General features: G+C 32.4%; 1 protein-coding gene across 1 annotated transcript; it reads left to right on the top strand.

The window, feature by feature from the left end:
- Positions 1 to 5,650: 5,650 nt before the first annotated feature.
- On the top strand, positions 5,651 to 15,475 carry LOC123684513. The gene is made up of 2 exons (XM_045623805.1): positions 5,651 to 5,869; positions 14,349 to 15,475. Exons 1-2 carry the CDS (start codon positions 5,651 to 5,653, stop codon positions 15,285 to 15,287), a joined length of 1,158 nt encoding a protein of 385 aa, XP_045479761.1. The 3' UTR covers positions 15,288 to 15,475.
- Positions 15,476 to 16,876: the final 1,401 nt, after the last annotated feature.

The following is a 16,876-nucleotide window of genomic DNA, read 5'->3' as shown; positions in this document are numbered from 1 at the left end:
TTAACTTTGAACTACTTTATCAACAGATGAGGCTCAATCTCCATCTGATTGAGAAATCTAATTTTATGGTATGTTTATTGGAATTTCTTATAGGTTTTCTTTTGAACTATCATTTAGATTGAATAAAGAATAGACTACTACGAATATTCCCAATATACACAAGAAGCATATGGGTCATATGAAGAAAAGGTAATAATATAGATGAATTCACTATCGCTATAATCAAGTTTTAACGACAGGCAAGCTATATCGAAACAGTCATTAAAAGTTTTAATTTTTTTTTAGAAAAAAGTGTTTGAATACAATAGAAGGTATTGCAATGTGTAAAGAGAGAGTTAATTTGCTAAATAAAGACTTATCCCATTATTTACTATTCTTAGTAAATGGTGATGGATGGGAACAACACATTATCAGATTTTTTCTTCAATTTGATTAAATTAAATGGAATACCCTCCATATTCAGAATTTTTCGGCCGAATTATTCACAATAATACTAAACTTCTGGAAGGATTTTCCGATTGGATTCTTTACATTGAAAAAACTATTAAAAATTTCAGGAGGTATGGAATACCTTATACACAATATTTATTTTGATTTTGAATAGGTTGATTAGGTATTTGGCTTGAAATCAAAATCACTAAAAAGGTCAATTTGGAGATATTTATTTGCTATTTCTTGTCCCTGTCATGTTTTGTGATTGTAAAAGGAAGTGGAAAATAATATTTTCTTTTCTTCTTGTGAATAATTTTTTCAATATATTTTATGATGCAATATTCGATTCAGAGATCAACTTACCATGCAACATTGGGAAAGCGGTTCAATCTGCGCTTATCTAACAATTATTCCTAACAAGTAGAGGAGCAAGTATGATTTGTTCTATATGTCAAGTTTAGGCAGTTCAAGTTTTTTTTAACAATAATTCTGTATTTTTCGCAATTAATAGCGTAATGTAGATACTTTCCATCAACAGTTGTGAAAAGTAGAATATTTCAAACGTATTTGAATTTAAAAAGTGTCACTTTCATAAGAGCCAATGAAAATCTCTAGAATATAAGCATGCCTTTAAGGAGCACTTTGTATAATGAGACAGGAAAAAATTGCTCATCGTTTCAGTATATCTAATTGATCAGATCAATGCAGCTAACCATTTACTCAATTCCTCATTAACTTTGCTGGGTTCTAATTAATTGAATATCTTCATATATTGATCATTTAATTATCACACTTTAACGGGGAACCAAGACACTAATGGATTTGGTAAGACCGGAAATATCTAATACATCAATAATTACACAACATGCCTTATTAAAATCAATTTCTGTAACAACATAGAGTTTCTTCAAATCTGCTTCTTTACTATACATGATAGTGCTATCTATGCAGGAAACGGCCCTCAAAAATGATTGTGGAAAATGAATTCAGAGTGCAATTTTTTAGCTTTGTATATGTATTACTACAAATCACAATGTGCACCCAACAGTAACACGTTTTAGAGTTTAGACTATCACTGTTTTTATTAACAAATTTGTGTAAATTCGGAGTCAAAAAACCATAATTGATTAGAAGAGTACGTACTTGATTCAACGTTTTTCCAGGTAAAAAATTATAAGCATCTAATGGTCTCCTGTCCTTTCTACGAACCACCAAGATAACATACAAAACTCAATCATTGTGAACGTAGAATATAAATTATCATTATTTGGATGAATGCTGAAATCCAGAAATAATGAGGAACTTTGTCTTGAACTAAAATAAAGATGAACACATTAATTTTCATTTAGGATCAGTAAGAGAAACTATTCATTCATTTCTATAAAAGCATTAAATTATGACAATCGATTTGGACCATGCACAGATAGTATTTAATTCTTTATGTTAGAAGGGGTATTTCAAAGGAATAATTTCATATCATTGGATATAATGAATTACAAACAAATTGAATATTATTAAACGAGGTTATTGTTCCATATCAATTTTATTTGCCATATGCCTCGTTAGGATTTAAGATATTCATGATGATGATTTGATGCGAAATATTTTTACTGCTTTTCAAAATAATCGCCTTTGAGATCTACAGGGTGTTTCCTAAACATGCGGCAAAAATTCAGGGGGTTGTTCCTTGGACTATTTTAAGCATGTTTTGTCCTTGGATGACTTTTGAAAAACCTCTTTGTTTCGAAGATACAGGGCGAACAACATTTTTCATATTTTTAAAATTAATAATAGTTTAAATAAAAATGCGTACCGCACTGTGTTTACTAAGTAGGTACAATTTATATTTAAATTTGTTTAACAACATTCCAATTACTAAAAACGACTTAAACCCCTTAGATTATTTCCTATGGGGCCATCTAAAATCATTAGTTTATACCACTCCAGTAGAAAATGTGGAAGACTTGCGAAATCGGATCATTGCTGGGTGTAACTTAATAAGAAATGATCCTGGTGTTTTTGAAAGGGTTCGGCAGTCAATGAGGAGAAGATTGGATGCTTGTATGCTAGCTAGAGGTGGTCATTTTCAACAGTTTTGGTAGGTTGAGTTGAATTTTCATGTAATTTTTCATAATAAAATGTTATTATCTGAAATTTTGTTTCCCCTATATCTTCGAAACAAATAGGTTTTTCAAAAATCATCAAAGGACAAAATATTCTTAGAATAGTCCAAGGAACAACCCCCTGAATTTTTGCCGCATGTTCAGGAAACACCCTGTATACACTTTTGCATGCGATTGAACCAACATTCGAAATATTTTTTCTAGTCAGAAGATGGAAGTACTATAACATGCGTTTGAAGGCCTCACCGCATCTTCAGGCGATGAAATCGTTGTCCACTAAGTTTATTTTTAATTTCTGGGAATAGGAAGAAGTGATTCGATGCCAATAAGTCGGGGCTGTAAGGCGGATGACCCAATAATTTGATGTTTGTGTCCAAATACTCATTCGTTGCATGCATTTGATGTGTGTGAGCTCGCATTGTCATGATGCCAGATGATTCGTTGTTTTGAGTATGTTTCTCTCAGTTTACCGAGAACTTCATGTTGACAAATTATTTCATGACACTCTGAATTAACGGTTTCTTGATTTTCAAGAGCCATAATTGCCACAGGATCAGTTTTCGTAAAGGAAGACCCAAGAAATATCGAATCGGTAATCAAAAAATGTTGACATTTCGACTAATTTTTGGTTCAAACTTCGTTATCAAACCTTTCTTTCTTACATTACAGATATGAGTAAACGTTGTCGTCAAAAAATTTTTTTGGTACCCCACTCCCAGGAAAAAAAAAGATCTACGCCCTAGATCGTACGTTCTATTTTCCTTATGATTTTTGGGTATGACTAAAACCAACGAATTCATCAAAATTTTGTGGAAACCACTACTACCATACTTCCTTCGATGATGAACTACACTCTTTCTTTTTCTGTTTCACATTTACTGAAATCGAGTTCGCTAACTCTAAATAGAACTAAGCATCCTTGACTTGTTTGAATAAGGAAGACTATTAGGAGATGAAATCTTAATCTACTTTCTTGACATCCATGAAAAATCTTCTGCTTTGATCCTCGCCATCCTCTGAAGGATATATTATATTATATACTTACATAAAAAATTTGATCGAAAATTGCTATAAGCGACAAAATAACATACTATTAGCTTCCTTCTACTGCTATGAATGCTTCATAAATCATATGCAGTTCTAATGAAACCGAGTATTTAAAAAATACACTTTTTATAGTTTTAGTATGTCTTGGGTAAGCCTCGGATTTTGAAAAACCCTTAAATGATATTGGTAATCCATATCTAAAATTTCAGCTTTCATGATACGAATTGCCAAAGTAATGAATGTTTAATTGAAAAAAGTATAAATGTATAGGGTGTTCCATTTGTACTATCGAAGTTGTTAGTATCTACTTTTCTTCCAATAAAATCGTACGTTCTATTTTCTTTATGAGATTAGGGTATGACTTGAATCAACGAATTCATAAAAACTTTGTGGAAACTGCTATTAACATACTTCGTTCGATGATGAATTACACTTTTTCCTTTTCTGTTTTCATATTTACTAAAATCGAGCTCAATAGAACTAACCATCCTTTACTTATTTGAATGAGGTAATGAGGAAGACTATTCAGAGATGAACTCTTTATCCACTTTCTTGACATCCATGAAAAATTTTCTGTTTTGATTCTCGCTATCCTCTGAACGATATATTACAGACGACTTACATAAAAAATTCGATCGAAAATTGCTATAAGCGACAAAATAATATACTATTAGCTTCCTTCCACTGCTATGAATGCTTCATAAATCATATGCAGTTCTAATGAAACCTAGCATTGAAAAGATACACTTTTTATAGTTTTAGTATGTCTTGGGTAAGCCCAGGATTTTGAACAACCCTTAAATGATTGGTAATGCATATCTAAAATTTCAGCTTTCATGATACGAATTGCCAGAGTAATGAATGTTTAATCGAAAAAAGTATAAATGTATAGGGTGTTCCATTTGTAATATCGAAGTTGTTAGTAGGTATCTACTTTTCTTCCAATAAAATCGTACGTAATATTTTCCTTAGGGTATGACTTAAACCAACGAATTCATAAAAACTTTGTGGAAACTGCTATTAACATACTTCGTTCGATGATGAATTACACTTTTTCTTTTTCTGTTTCATATTTACTAAAATCGAGCTCAATATAACTAACCATCTTTAACTTATTTGAATGAGATAATGAGGAAGACTATTCAGAAATGAAATCTTAATCTACTTTCTTGACATCCATGAAAAATCTTCTGTTTTGATCCTCGCTATTCTCTGAATGATATATTACAGACAGCTTACCTAAAGAAATTTGATCGAAAATTGCTATAAGCGACAAAATAACATACTATTAGCTTCCTTCTACTGCTATGAATTCTTCATAAATCATATGCAGTTCTAATGAAACCGAGCATTGAAAAGATACACTTTTATAGTTTTAGAATGTTTTGGGTAAGCCTCGGATTTTGAACAACTCTTAAATGATTGGTAATCCATATCTAAAATTTCAGCCTTCATTATACGAATTGCCGAAGTAAAGATGTTTGACCGAAAAAAGTAATGATATATAGATTGTTCCATTTGTAATATCGAAGTTGTTAGTATCTACTTTTTCTTCCGATAGAATCGTACGTTCTATTTTCCTTATGACTTTAGGGTATGACTAAAATCAACCAATTCATCAAAACTTTTTGGAAACCGCTGCTAACATACTTCCTTTGATGATGAATTAGACTTTTTCTTTTTCTGTTTCATATTTACTAAAATCGAGCTCAATAGAACTAACCATCCTAAACTTATTTGAATGAAGTAATGAGGAAGACTATTCAGAGATGAAATCTCAATCTACTTTCTTGACATCCATGAAAAATCTTCTGTTTTGATCCTCGCTATCCTCTGAATGATATATTACAGACGACTTACATAAAAAATTTGATCGAAAATTGCTATAAGCGACAAAATAACATACTATTAGCTTCCTTCTACTGCTATGAATGCTTCATAAATCATATGCTGTTCTAATGAAACCAAGCATTGATACATCCTTTCCAATTAGCATAGATAATTGTCCCAATGGCCGGTCCTACCTCACATCGAGAGAGTAAAAAAAAATGCGATCAATGAAAGAAGCAATTCAGAAGACACAATGGTCCTTTTCGAAATATATCGCACCTTTTTCAAACCAGTTTAACGTCGATGATTTTGCCATCGAGGATGTTGGTAGGGCGGTTCAGATCGGCAAAGAAAGTACAAATAAATATGAATGTCCGATGTTGAGATGTTCATTTTGTGATCATCAGCCAACTAGATCATATCATATTTCAGAGATGGTAAGTTTTTCTCATTTTGATTCGATTAGGTGACTAAAGTGAATGTGAAAGTGTCGAAGCGGATTTTTGTGGTATGCGTAATCGGATATTTAATCTTAATATCGGTCAATCTTCAGGTTTTTAGATGCATATTTCTCTTCATCCGGTTGAGGGGATCTCCTCGGATGTTGACGATTCATCCATGCATAATTGTATGCAGCTTAAGTGATAATTCTTCATGGATTTGGATTGGAAGTGATAATTTAAATACGTTCAATTTTTTCTTAAAATTTTGATAGAAAATATGATTTATTTGTCGATTTTTTTCGAATAGGGGGTATGTTTAATTTCAATTGTTCAAATATAATAGGTACTTCCGGATTATTCCTCAATCGCAGAAAAAATAATAGGATACGTCAAATTTAAATTATTTTAGTTCACGTTTAGAGATTAAGAAAATTATTGAAATTACGGTATTTCAAAATTGAGTTCATTGAAAATAAATACCAATCGGATATTTCTCATTGAATGTTTATATTCAATATTGAATCAATAACAAGTATCCCGAATAATTGTTTCAAATGATTATTAATTCCCCAATCGAATATTGCAATTACCTAATTCCCCAGTTTTTAATTTGTTATTGATTATAACTAACACTAATTTCACATCTTTCCTCTAATATAGTTTATATTTAGTACCTATTCTATATACCGAAATATCAGTACAAAAACTGATTTCTACCTATATTAAGCTTTTGACTTATTATCATGCAAAGACTAATCGCCCTAAATATTGACATTCAATCAGAAAAAATTGTGTATTTAGTTAAATTAGTTTCAAATAAAATGTACAGGAATTTTAGAAACATAAAATTCCAAAAACAAAAAAATATTCATATTTTCACTTTCAAAATTTTCTGTTTATATGTTCTTAATATTTTGCTTGAATTTCCTATTGCCTGGTATCGCGATCAACACAGTTTTGCAAACCTGGGGTTTGCTAATTTACATCCTTGTGCAAAATTTCAACTCGGTCAGATTGATTGTCACGGAAATGTTGTTTTTTTCGATATTCCGCTTGAATTTTTCATGATTCTCGTGAAGCCATCGAAACCAAATTTTGCATCTACCTCAGAATAGGTATTTTACATCTATACGCAAATTTTCCACTAGGTCGGAGCTATTTTCAGTGAAATATTAGGTTTCTTCGATATTCCGCTTGAATTTTCCATGGTTTTGATGACGAAAATTGAACGAAAATCTTCATCAACCTTTGTTGCGATTCCACATCTACATACAAAAGTACAACAAGGTCAGATATGCTGTCACAAATTATTGTGATACCCTTATTTTCTATTCTTCTGGTCATTTTATTCACATCATATTTTGCTTGAAGTCTCAAACTCTTATTCTACATCTGAATGCAAAATTTGATGCCCATCGAATAAGTATTTTAGAATTCAACTCTAAAACAAAATTTCGTTTTTCCGTTCGCGAATTATCTTGTCAGAATTTACTTTGACCAGGGTTTCTTCATCAGCGAGCCAAACTTCATCGTTTGAGACCATTCCTGATTCAAAATTCTAAAAATACAGGCATCAAGACAAAAAAAAAATGACGAGCGATCAAACCCATTTTTTCTGAGATAAGAAAATTGTATTTCATAATAATAGCGATGTCTCCTAATGAATATCAGATTGAAGACAATTACAGATCTGAACATATTCATCAGAGGACGATCTTCAAGAGTGACAGTCAAAATAATTATATTCCAAATAATTATCAGTTATTTTGATATGCTAACAATCGTGATCACTGTTATTTCTCCGTTTATGATTTGGAACTGTTCAATAATTACATGGCACTTATGTATTAAGATATTTAAAAGACCCATTCGAAAAACTCAATAGGAAAATAATATGCCCTTTAGGCAACAGTAGCATGATTTGAGAAAAAACTTCATAGTAATGAATATCGATTTGAATTTTCCATTTATTCCATAAAAAAACTGAAAAAAAGTAACTAAGAGGTTTTGAGCGTCCATTGCACCCTTGGAGACTATACATATAGAGAACTATGTATAACTTCTGAGATTTTTAGTATATCTAGATATAAGGATCCTCCTGAAATATGGCATGGACCTTCAAAGGATGATGTCACATAAATAAACTAAATTTCTGCCTATATTTGATCGTCCGAGCAACTTTGCTACCTCTATGTTTTTATTTGACCCCTTGATTCATTAAGTAGATACTTTAAAACTTACGAATTAAATATTGGTTAGTTATCTATTTCCATTCGTAAACCTCAGGAATTGTGAGAGTTCTCTTCTCTTCAGAAAAATTTTATAGTTGTCGACTTAAAGATAGTAAAGAATCTGATAATTGACATTCCTCCTTTCTTCCACTCACTACTCTAAGCTAATTGCATCAAATTACCTACAAAACATTTGCTATAAGTACTAATGCAGATAATCCAATCTATAGAGTTAGCAGACTGAAAAACGTTTTATACTTTTGACCTTTCGAAAGAGTTCTAATAGAATATCTCCTACCTCAAATTATACTCTTGATGTATGTATTCATTCAATTCAGTAACTATGTGAGTGTATGTTTCAAGTTCAAGGTTTTGAACGCTCGATTCTTGAACAAAATCTCTTGTCAAAATCTCTGTATTTTGAGCCTGAAACGGTCTCAAAATCACACTGATGTCGAATCCGTCCAAAAATTAAATCTAGATCGCCCATCCGGCCGTAGACACGATAACTCTCGAGAGAAAATACCTAGAATCTTGAAATTTCCAAGGTAGGTTCGTAGTTGACTAGGGCTTCCACATACAGGGTGTTTCTTAATCGGAAATACAAACTAAAATAATAATAATAAATCGTATCTCATATAGAATATATATAGAAAGTTTTATGGTCTCCGAGGGCGCAATTGGCATATGAACGACGAGCGATCGAAAACTTTTGAATAACGTCAAAGTTTTCCTCATTTTTTTATATGTGCCCCCGTTTTCTTGAAAAAATTGCTCGAGGTTGTCAAATGAGATTTTGCACTATTATGCTCGGTATTATGCAATTCTTTGATCTGCAGCACCCTAAGAAATTTTTAATATTGAAACAGGAATCTATATCCAAAATTTCGTGAAAGAATTACTCGAATAAGAATAAGAACAATTGCCCAAATAACGGGTGTTTTTTTTCGAGGTATATAACTTTAAGTTGGCATTTCTGTTCAAGATGGCGACCGATTTAACAGCTGTCAAGTGATTTATTCTCAGTTTGGTTTGGCAATTCATCATGAATAGACTCACGCCTGAACAACGCTTGCAAATAGTGCAATTTTATTTCGAAAATAATGGTTCTGTGCGGAAAACGTATCGCGCACTACGTCCATTTTATTTCGTTTAGCGATGAAGCGCACTTCTGGTTGAATGGCTACGTCAACAAACAAAACTGACGCATTTGGAGTGAATCTAATCCTCAAGTGTATGTCGAAACACCGTTACATCCAGAAAAACTGACTGTTTGGTGCGCTTTATGGGCTGGTGGAATCATTGGTCCGTACTTCTTCAAAAACGATGATGGCCAGAACGTTACAGTCAATGGTGATCGGTATAGAGCCATGATTACTAACTTTTTCATTCCTGAATTGAACAACCATGATGTCCAGAAGCTGTGGTTCCAACAAGACGGCGCAACATGTCATACAGCTCGTGCCAGAATCGATTTATTGAAAGACACGTTTGGTGACCGCCTAATTTCACGTTTTGGACCTGTGAATTGGCCTCCAAGATCTTGTGATTTAACACCGCTAGACTACTTTCTGTCGGGCTATGTAAAGTCATTGGTCTATGCGGATAAGCCACAAATCCTTGACCATTTGGAAGACAACATTCGCCTTGTTATAGCCGATATACGGCCACAAATGTTGGAAAAAGTCATTGAAAATTGGATGTCCAGATTGGACTACATCCGAGTCAGCCGTGGCGGTCATATGCCAGAAATCATATTTAAAATGTAATGCCACAAGATTATCTTGCGGATAAATGAAATTCATGTCAATCGAATAATCCATCGTTGTTTTATTGCAATTTAAAGTTCTATAGCTCTAAAAAAAACACCCTTTACTTCTTACTTCGAGTAATTCCTTTTCTTATTCTCATAATAAATCCTTTTGTTTTCTATCAAAAAGCAAATTAATTTGAGTGGCGTTGAAATTCTTTTTTCAATTATTATGAAAATATTACCCACTTTCAAAATGTAAATTCCCGATTGAAAGTAAAAAACAATGCATACTTCTTCAGATGAGTAGACAGTAATACCCACCTGAAGTAGTCATAGTATGACTAAAAAAAATTGTCGTAGAATAGTTATTTTTAATACAAGTGCAGAAGGCATTGATATTCTTCCACGAGTTCAAAATTCAAAAACGAGCCACGAAGTGGCGAGTTTTGGAATGAACGAGTGGTAGAATGAGCCTTCTGTATGAGTATTATACATTATTTTCTCTAATTCATTGCATTTTCATTGAAATTAATGAAATATTTCCATAAATATATTTTAGTGATTTTTGCATTGAAAAATGTTGGTTGGCAGAACTGATTTCTTTAAGGTAAATTGATGAATTGACAAATAAAGCCGTGGTGGAAAGTTCGGAGTACCAACATAGAATAATAAAATATAACCACGAAAACTGTGCGTTTCTGATATATTCTCGCACGATTTTGTTCTACAAGATGTGGAAGAATGAACGGAATAACCACATAATTAGAGAAAAGTAAATTATTGCTTTCATTCATAATTTCAAAATGAACTTTCGTCAAGTAAACACCGAAACAACCAAATATCAGAAAACAAAAGTAAGGATTGAAGAAACACATTCGAAGATAATTTAGAATGATATAGTTGGGGCGTACCTCCTTCACTTACTAATTCAAGAATATGAATACAAAAGAATAATCGAACACACACAGACAGATAGAATGTAAGATGAGATATTCCTAATGCGATAATAACATGCATCAACAATCTAATTTTCACATAGACAAACCCAACAATTTCGTTCCGGTATCGCTATACCTTAATATGAATTCATTTCCAGGATATCAATTTTTTTTGTTCGATATAATTGCTTGATTTATATCTTATGCTACATACTGGTAACACTCCCATTTCCTTCACTTGCATCTTGTTACCTGATCCACTTCCTGATCATTTAATATCTACGTTCAACGGATGAAAGGAAAGTAGAGGCTAGTAGCTGTTCATTATTTTTCTTTCCAGTCATCGTCATACCAAATTATCGCAACATAGTTGAAAAAATTATTATCTCGATCGAAGGATTTCACTTTTCAGATGACCACTCCACAGATCCCTTGGCTGATTAATGACTATCTCTTAAAGATTATGTGGAAAGAGGTTTTTCGAATTATAGGATGATTATACTTCCTGTCTCTATATTTCGTTCTTTCGCCAATCGGGACAACAATGAATGGATAAAAAAATCTCTTAACACAAGTTATAATTTTCGAAAATTATTAGACATTTGATCAGAACAGATATGTAATTGACAGGGTGTTTCCTCAGAGTAATGAACATAGGGAAGCATATGTCATTTTCAGTAAGCAAATTTTGTCCCCAACATGAACTATCAACTTTGACATGAAGCGCGCGGAAATGAAAACATATCAGTGGTACGATATTTCACTCAATTCGCGAGTTTATCCACAAAGAACGCACTTCTTATGTCCCATAGTGAATCAACGTTTCATATTAACTCAAAATATATTGAAATAAAAAACTAAATATATCAGAAATTCATAACAAACTTCAAGCACGCCAAACGACGTGAAACAACCGATGACACCAGGAGAGCAAAAGTTGCCAAACTTTGGATTTCAGCGGGTAGATAAAGGAAATAATAAATATTCTGCTTATTATAAATTCGACAATTAGGAAAAATATCGGATCCCAAATATTCTAATTTGCATATTTAATCGGAAATCACTCAAATAAATATATTTCACTCAATATAATATACATTTATGATGATAGAGTAAAATTGTGAATTTGAAAATATATCACAATCCGACAACGTAATCTAACCATGTTGGGGACATGTGAAAATTGCATATACTCCCTCTGTATATGTTTAATACTCTATGGGTGTTCCTAAATTAGAAGTACAAACAAAAATGACAGATTCCTCGGATCATTTAAAAAAAAAACTTCCTATAAATATAGGCCCGCGAAATCTTTGCTTTCGAGATACAGGGTATTAAAGTTTGATATTTTTGAAGTATTTTTTCACATAGCACTTTTCTGTTACCTGATATTCAACTTAATTTTGGTATAGATATTCCAATTTGAAGTTTCATCATGTGATATATGTACTACTTTTGAATGTAAATCTATAAAGTGATATTTTTTTCTGGTAGACAATTATTAGATGGTATAATCATCACAAAAAGTAGGACTACATAAAACACCCCGTATCTCGAAAAAAAAGTGTTTGAGGATACATATTCGTAGGACTTTTTTCATAAAAATACCTAGAAAGGAATCCCTCATTCACATTTGTATCTCTAATTCAGGAATACCCTGTACAATGTTTGCCCAAGTTTCAAATAAACCATTAGGAGATTAGAAGTTTATCTCATCTTATTATTTTTCAATTCATGACTGGTAAGTCTATTACCTGTCAAAATTTCGGAACAAGGAATCAAGTTTGTATCGAAATTTGAAGATCTAGCTACGCTACCTTTGTTGTTGTTCAAAAAATGGATGAAAACGAGTTTCGTGTACTAATAAAATGCTGTTTTTCGATGGGAAAAAATCCAGACTCTGGTTCATCAAAAAAAAAAAACAGTTAGAAGGTGGTATGCCGACTTCAACTTCAGCTCTAATGAAGAAGTGACTCCGAGATTAAATCCTATTTCGCAAGCAAATACGAATCGACATTTTCACATTCTGCAGATAAAATCATTAGGACAGATTTCATTTCGATCGTCTAAAATGATTGCGATATTTCTGCAACGAATTAGAATAGAAAAAACGCCCACTGATGTCATAAGCATATCTGTGTAGAAAATACTGATATCCTTTTTGGCCGGACTCTTCCTACGTATTTGCATTAATCTGCCATTATATGAGAAGAATTCTGGTAAGATGACAAAGTTCAGAATTTATCGACACCATTTAAAATTTTAATCGCTGGAATTGGAGAAAGCTTGCCTGATATGCTTTACATAATCCACATATGAGACTCTCCCTGAAATGCTCAATAAAATGACCATCGTCCTGGATTATTTCACTTTCGAGTTTTCTCAACAGATGAGAGCATTGGATTAAATTAAAATTTTATAGAATTAATTATTCGATAATGTCATTGACTTCCGAATGTGACCATTTAATCGTGTTTGGGTGTTAGTAAGATGTTTTTTATTACGGTTTTGACGGCAATTTTGTTTCATATTTATATCCAGATTTCTAAATTTTTGTCACAAGGATATTTCGATACATACTAAGAAGTAATTTCATCGTTTCTTTGTCTGCATGTTGAATATTTTCTTTGTCGACGTTTGCAATGAAAGCTGAGAATAGAATGCTTTCTCGCCTATAAACTATTCATAAAATTAATAAAAATTCAAGAATATTTTGAAAATTTTAGTACATATTTCATACGGATTCTCCTTTTGAATTCCAGATTCGTGTAAAACTAATATATATTTATTACAAAAACACTTTGGTTCTATTCAGGGATTCATCAAGCCAAATATCTTTACATTTTAACCAACTACTTGACTTGAAAATCAAGCTCATGTAAAATTACATACTTGGGCTTGATTCCTTGATTTGACTTGATTGCAGATATTTATTGCTTGACTTGATATCAAGCTACTTGTTATTACTTGAGCTTGATATGCACGCGTCGCACGGCATATATTTCTGCAATCTCGTGCGCGCTTAGACTAAAAAAGGGGATTCCTCGAGCGCCGAGTGGCTGAAGCATTCGCCAGTGTGATTTTATAAGTAGTTTTCTCACATTTCTATGAAATCTATCGGTAGATTTTGGTAGTTTCAGAAATATGTTTTCAAACTTGGACAAAATGGCCAAGGATTTTTTATCAACGCCAGCATCTTCAGTTACTGTTAAAATTGACAATTTTCCAGAACTTCTCTTACAGTTACAAAAACCCGCAATAGGTTAGGCGATAAATCTATAAAATGACTCATGTGTCTTAGATCCTGGATGAAAAATTATTAAATCAAACAAAGTCTGAAACTTGAAATTAAATCAAGCTCAAGCCAAGTAGCTTGAAAATCAAACCAAACCGTGAATTCCTAGTTCTATTTTATCTTTCTGCAGTACCATGCCCAACGTATTCCTGTTTTGTTATTGAAAAGATTTCAATTCGAAAATCTCAAACAAAAAACAATGATAATACTAATTGATTTCAAACAATATATCTCAATTTAATTTTCTTTGTTTCAGTATATTCAAACACTTTCGTTGGCATGCCTATTATGCTTCTCCTTATCCAATGCTGAATCTCCAACAACAAAAGCCCCTACTCCGAAGAAAACCAGAACAGCCGACAAAGAAAACACCTACGTTCCAAAGGAACCCGCAAACTCTCCAACAAATTTCGGATTTGTCCCAACAAAAACATCTGAAAACTATATCCAGAGGGAACCTTCAGCTAGATACGTATACCCTGATCTGCTGCGACAAACTCAAGCATACACAACAAAATACCAAACCTATGAAAAGCCACAAATAAGTCAGCAACCACAGGTTCAGTATGTTCAACAACAGGTTGTGCCTTCTTACAACATTGCTGGAACACAAGCAACTCAGCAATATGTGTATCCACAGCAGTACATACAGAACTACCAGCCTGCTCAAGACTATAGCCAACATTTCGAATACCAGTTCAGTCAACCTCAGCTGTCTCAATATTATCAAGAACCACAAACCACAAAAAATGTGAACTACCTTTCTGCCCATTCCGTACCTCAATACTTGTACCTTCAACAATCTAGTAACGCCATCGAGAATGTTATCAGTCCAAAGGATCAGGGTGTGAGATTCATAATGTTCATTCCAACTTTCGAACCACAACAAACCCTCCATCAAAATTATTATCAATCTCAACAAACATCAGGACAGGATTATACAACAGCTACCATCAAACAACAGCCTGAGCAAGTGCAGTATGTGTATAACACTGAACCTTCCCAAAACTCACAAAGAGGATCAAGTTATGAAAAGGAACCTACCAGTCTCTTGGATTCTTACGTACCTTCTGCTCTTCAAGTTCAGTATTATAAAAAATTACAAGCGCAGAGCCAGGCTAATCAGATTGTTAGCGATGAAAAACAGGCTACTCAAAGTTTGAAGAACAAGAGTAATGGTAAATATGAAAGATGAATGTGTTTCTTCAAATTGAGGAATGAGCTGTTTTGTGATAATCTGCTTAGAAATGTTGTTTTTTAAGCTTTATTATATATTTGCCTTAATGTTATTTTTTTCATTAATTAATTATCATTATTTTATTATTATTGTTTATTTACTTGTATTTAGTCTGAACATGTACATAAAGTTTTGTTAAACATGAAGTTTTTCATTATTAATGAATTCATAAATATACTTTCTTAAAGTACATCTTTTTCGAAATGACCTTAGAACAATTTCAGATTGTTAGACAAACATCAACTACTAAAGTTTATTATGGTATTAATGCATCTTTCAAACTTAACTAGAAAATATTTTTACATGAGTTTCCCACATTGGAATTTTATGCTATATTATCAATTATTTGATACCATTGATCACGAAATTGCTTGCAGTTTGGAGATTTATCTATTATTTCGGAATTTATAGGTTCAAAACTGAAATTTTCAAAAAAATTTCTATAATATTCTTAAGTCTGTCTACTCTCCCTGAAGCAAGATACGAACTTGAAATCTTAATATGTTTCGGATCACAGCTCGATCTTCTGAGAACGTTTATATTTGAGGGGGCCGTGGCCAATATTTTAGGCTCTATAACGATTATTATGTAGAAATTTAATTTTTACGGTTTTTTTCCAAATTTCGAATTCAAATTCTCATAAACTGTGAGGCGTACGAACAATCGGTAAGCGGTGTTAAAATTGACGATCTCAAATTATTCGAATTTTGATCTCATCCCAGAATTTTTATATCGAAAAATTTTTGCAGAATTTTCTATACCTGAAACTAAAAAAATTTGAAAAATTTAAAAGTTCCTTCATAGGAATTGTGTACCTCTTCATCGATTGATTTAATCACCTAGATCACGAAAATGCATACAAATGAGCGATTAGTCCATTATTTCAGAAATTATAGGTTCTTCAAAAAAATTTTGATAATATTGCAGAGGCTGTCAAATCTCCCTGAAGCAAGATACGAACTTTAAATCTTAATATGTTTCAAATCACAGCTCGATCTTCGAAAAACGTTTTTATTTGAAGGAGCTGTGACCAATATTTGAGGCTCTATAACGATTATTGGGTAGTAATTAAATTTTTACGGTTTTCCAATTATTGATCCTACACAACGTTGCTTCGGTTCCAATTCAGAAAAGTACATGGAAAATAAGACATTTAATTTGAATAAAGGTTTTTTAATTTTAGTGGCTCCGGACATCAATTGAGTACTTTTTTTCAAATTTTTTACAGGCATTGGATAAATCAATATCTATCTCCACTTATTAAAAACCATTTACTTCTGTGGAGTGTTATTTTTTTTTAATTTTTGGAAAAAAAAATGTTTTAAAATATATTGAGCCTACGACCGGCCAGATAAAAGTTGATTTAACCGAGAATTCCTCATAATCATGGGCATTAGGCCCATAAAATCCAGAGAATCAGCTCATAAAAGCAAGGTGGAAAAAAATAATAATTTATAATTCCAAAATATTTTCTTCCACTTTTCGTGTTTCATACTATTGCTTTCTCACACTTCTTCTTCAACATCCTGTGTACAGTAGTTGTAGAT

The sequence above is a fragment of the Harmonia axyridis genome, chromosome 7 (assembly GCF_914767665.1).
Source record: "Harmonia axyridis chromosome 7, icHarAxyr1.1, whole genome shotgun sequence".
NCBI lineage: Eukaryota > Metazoa > Arthropoda > Insecta > Coleoptera > Coccinellidae > Harmonia > Harmonia axyridis.
The sequence above is the reverse complement of the archived record's forward strand: the minus strand, read 5'-3'. Positions and strand labels throughout refer to the sequence as shown.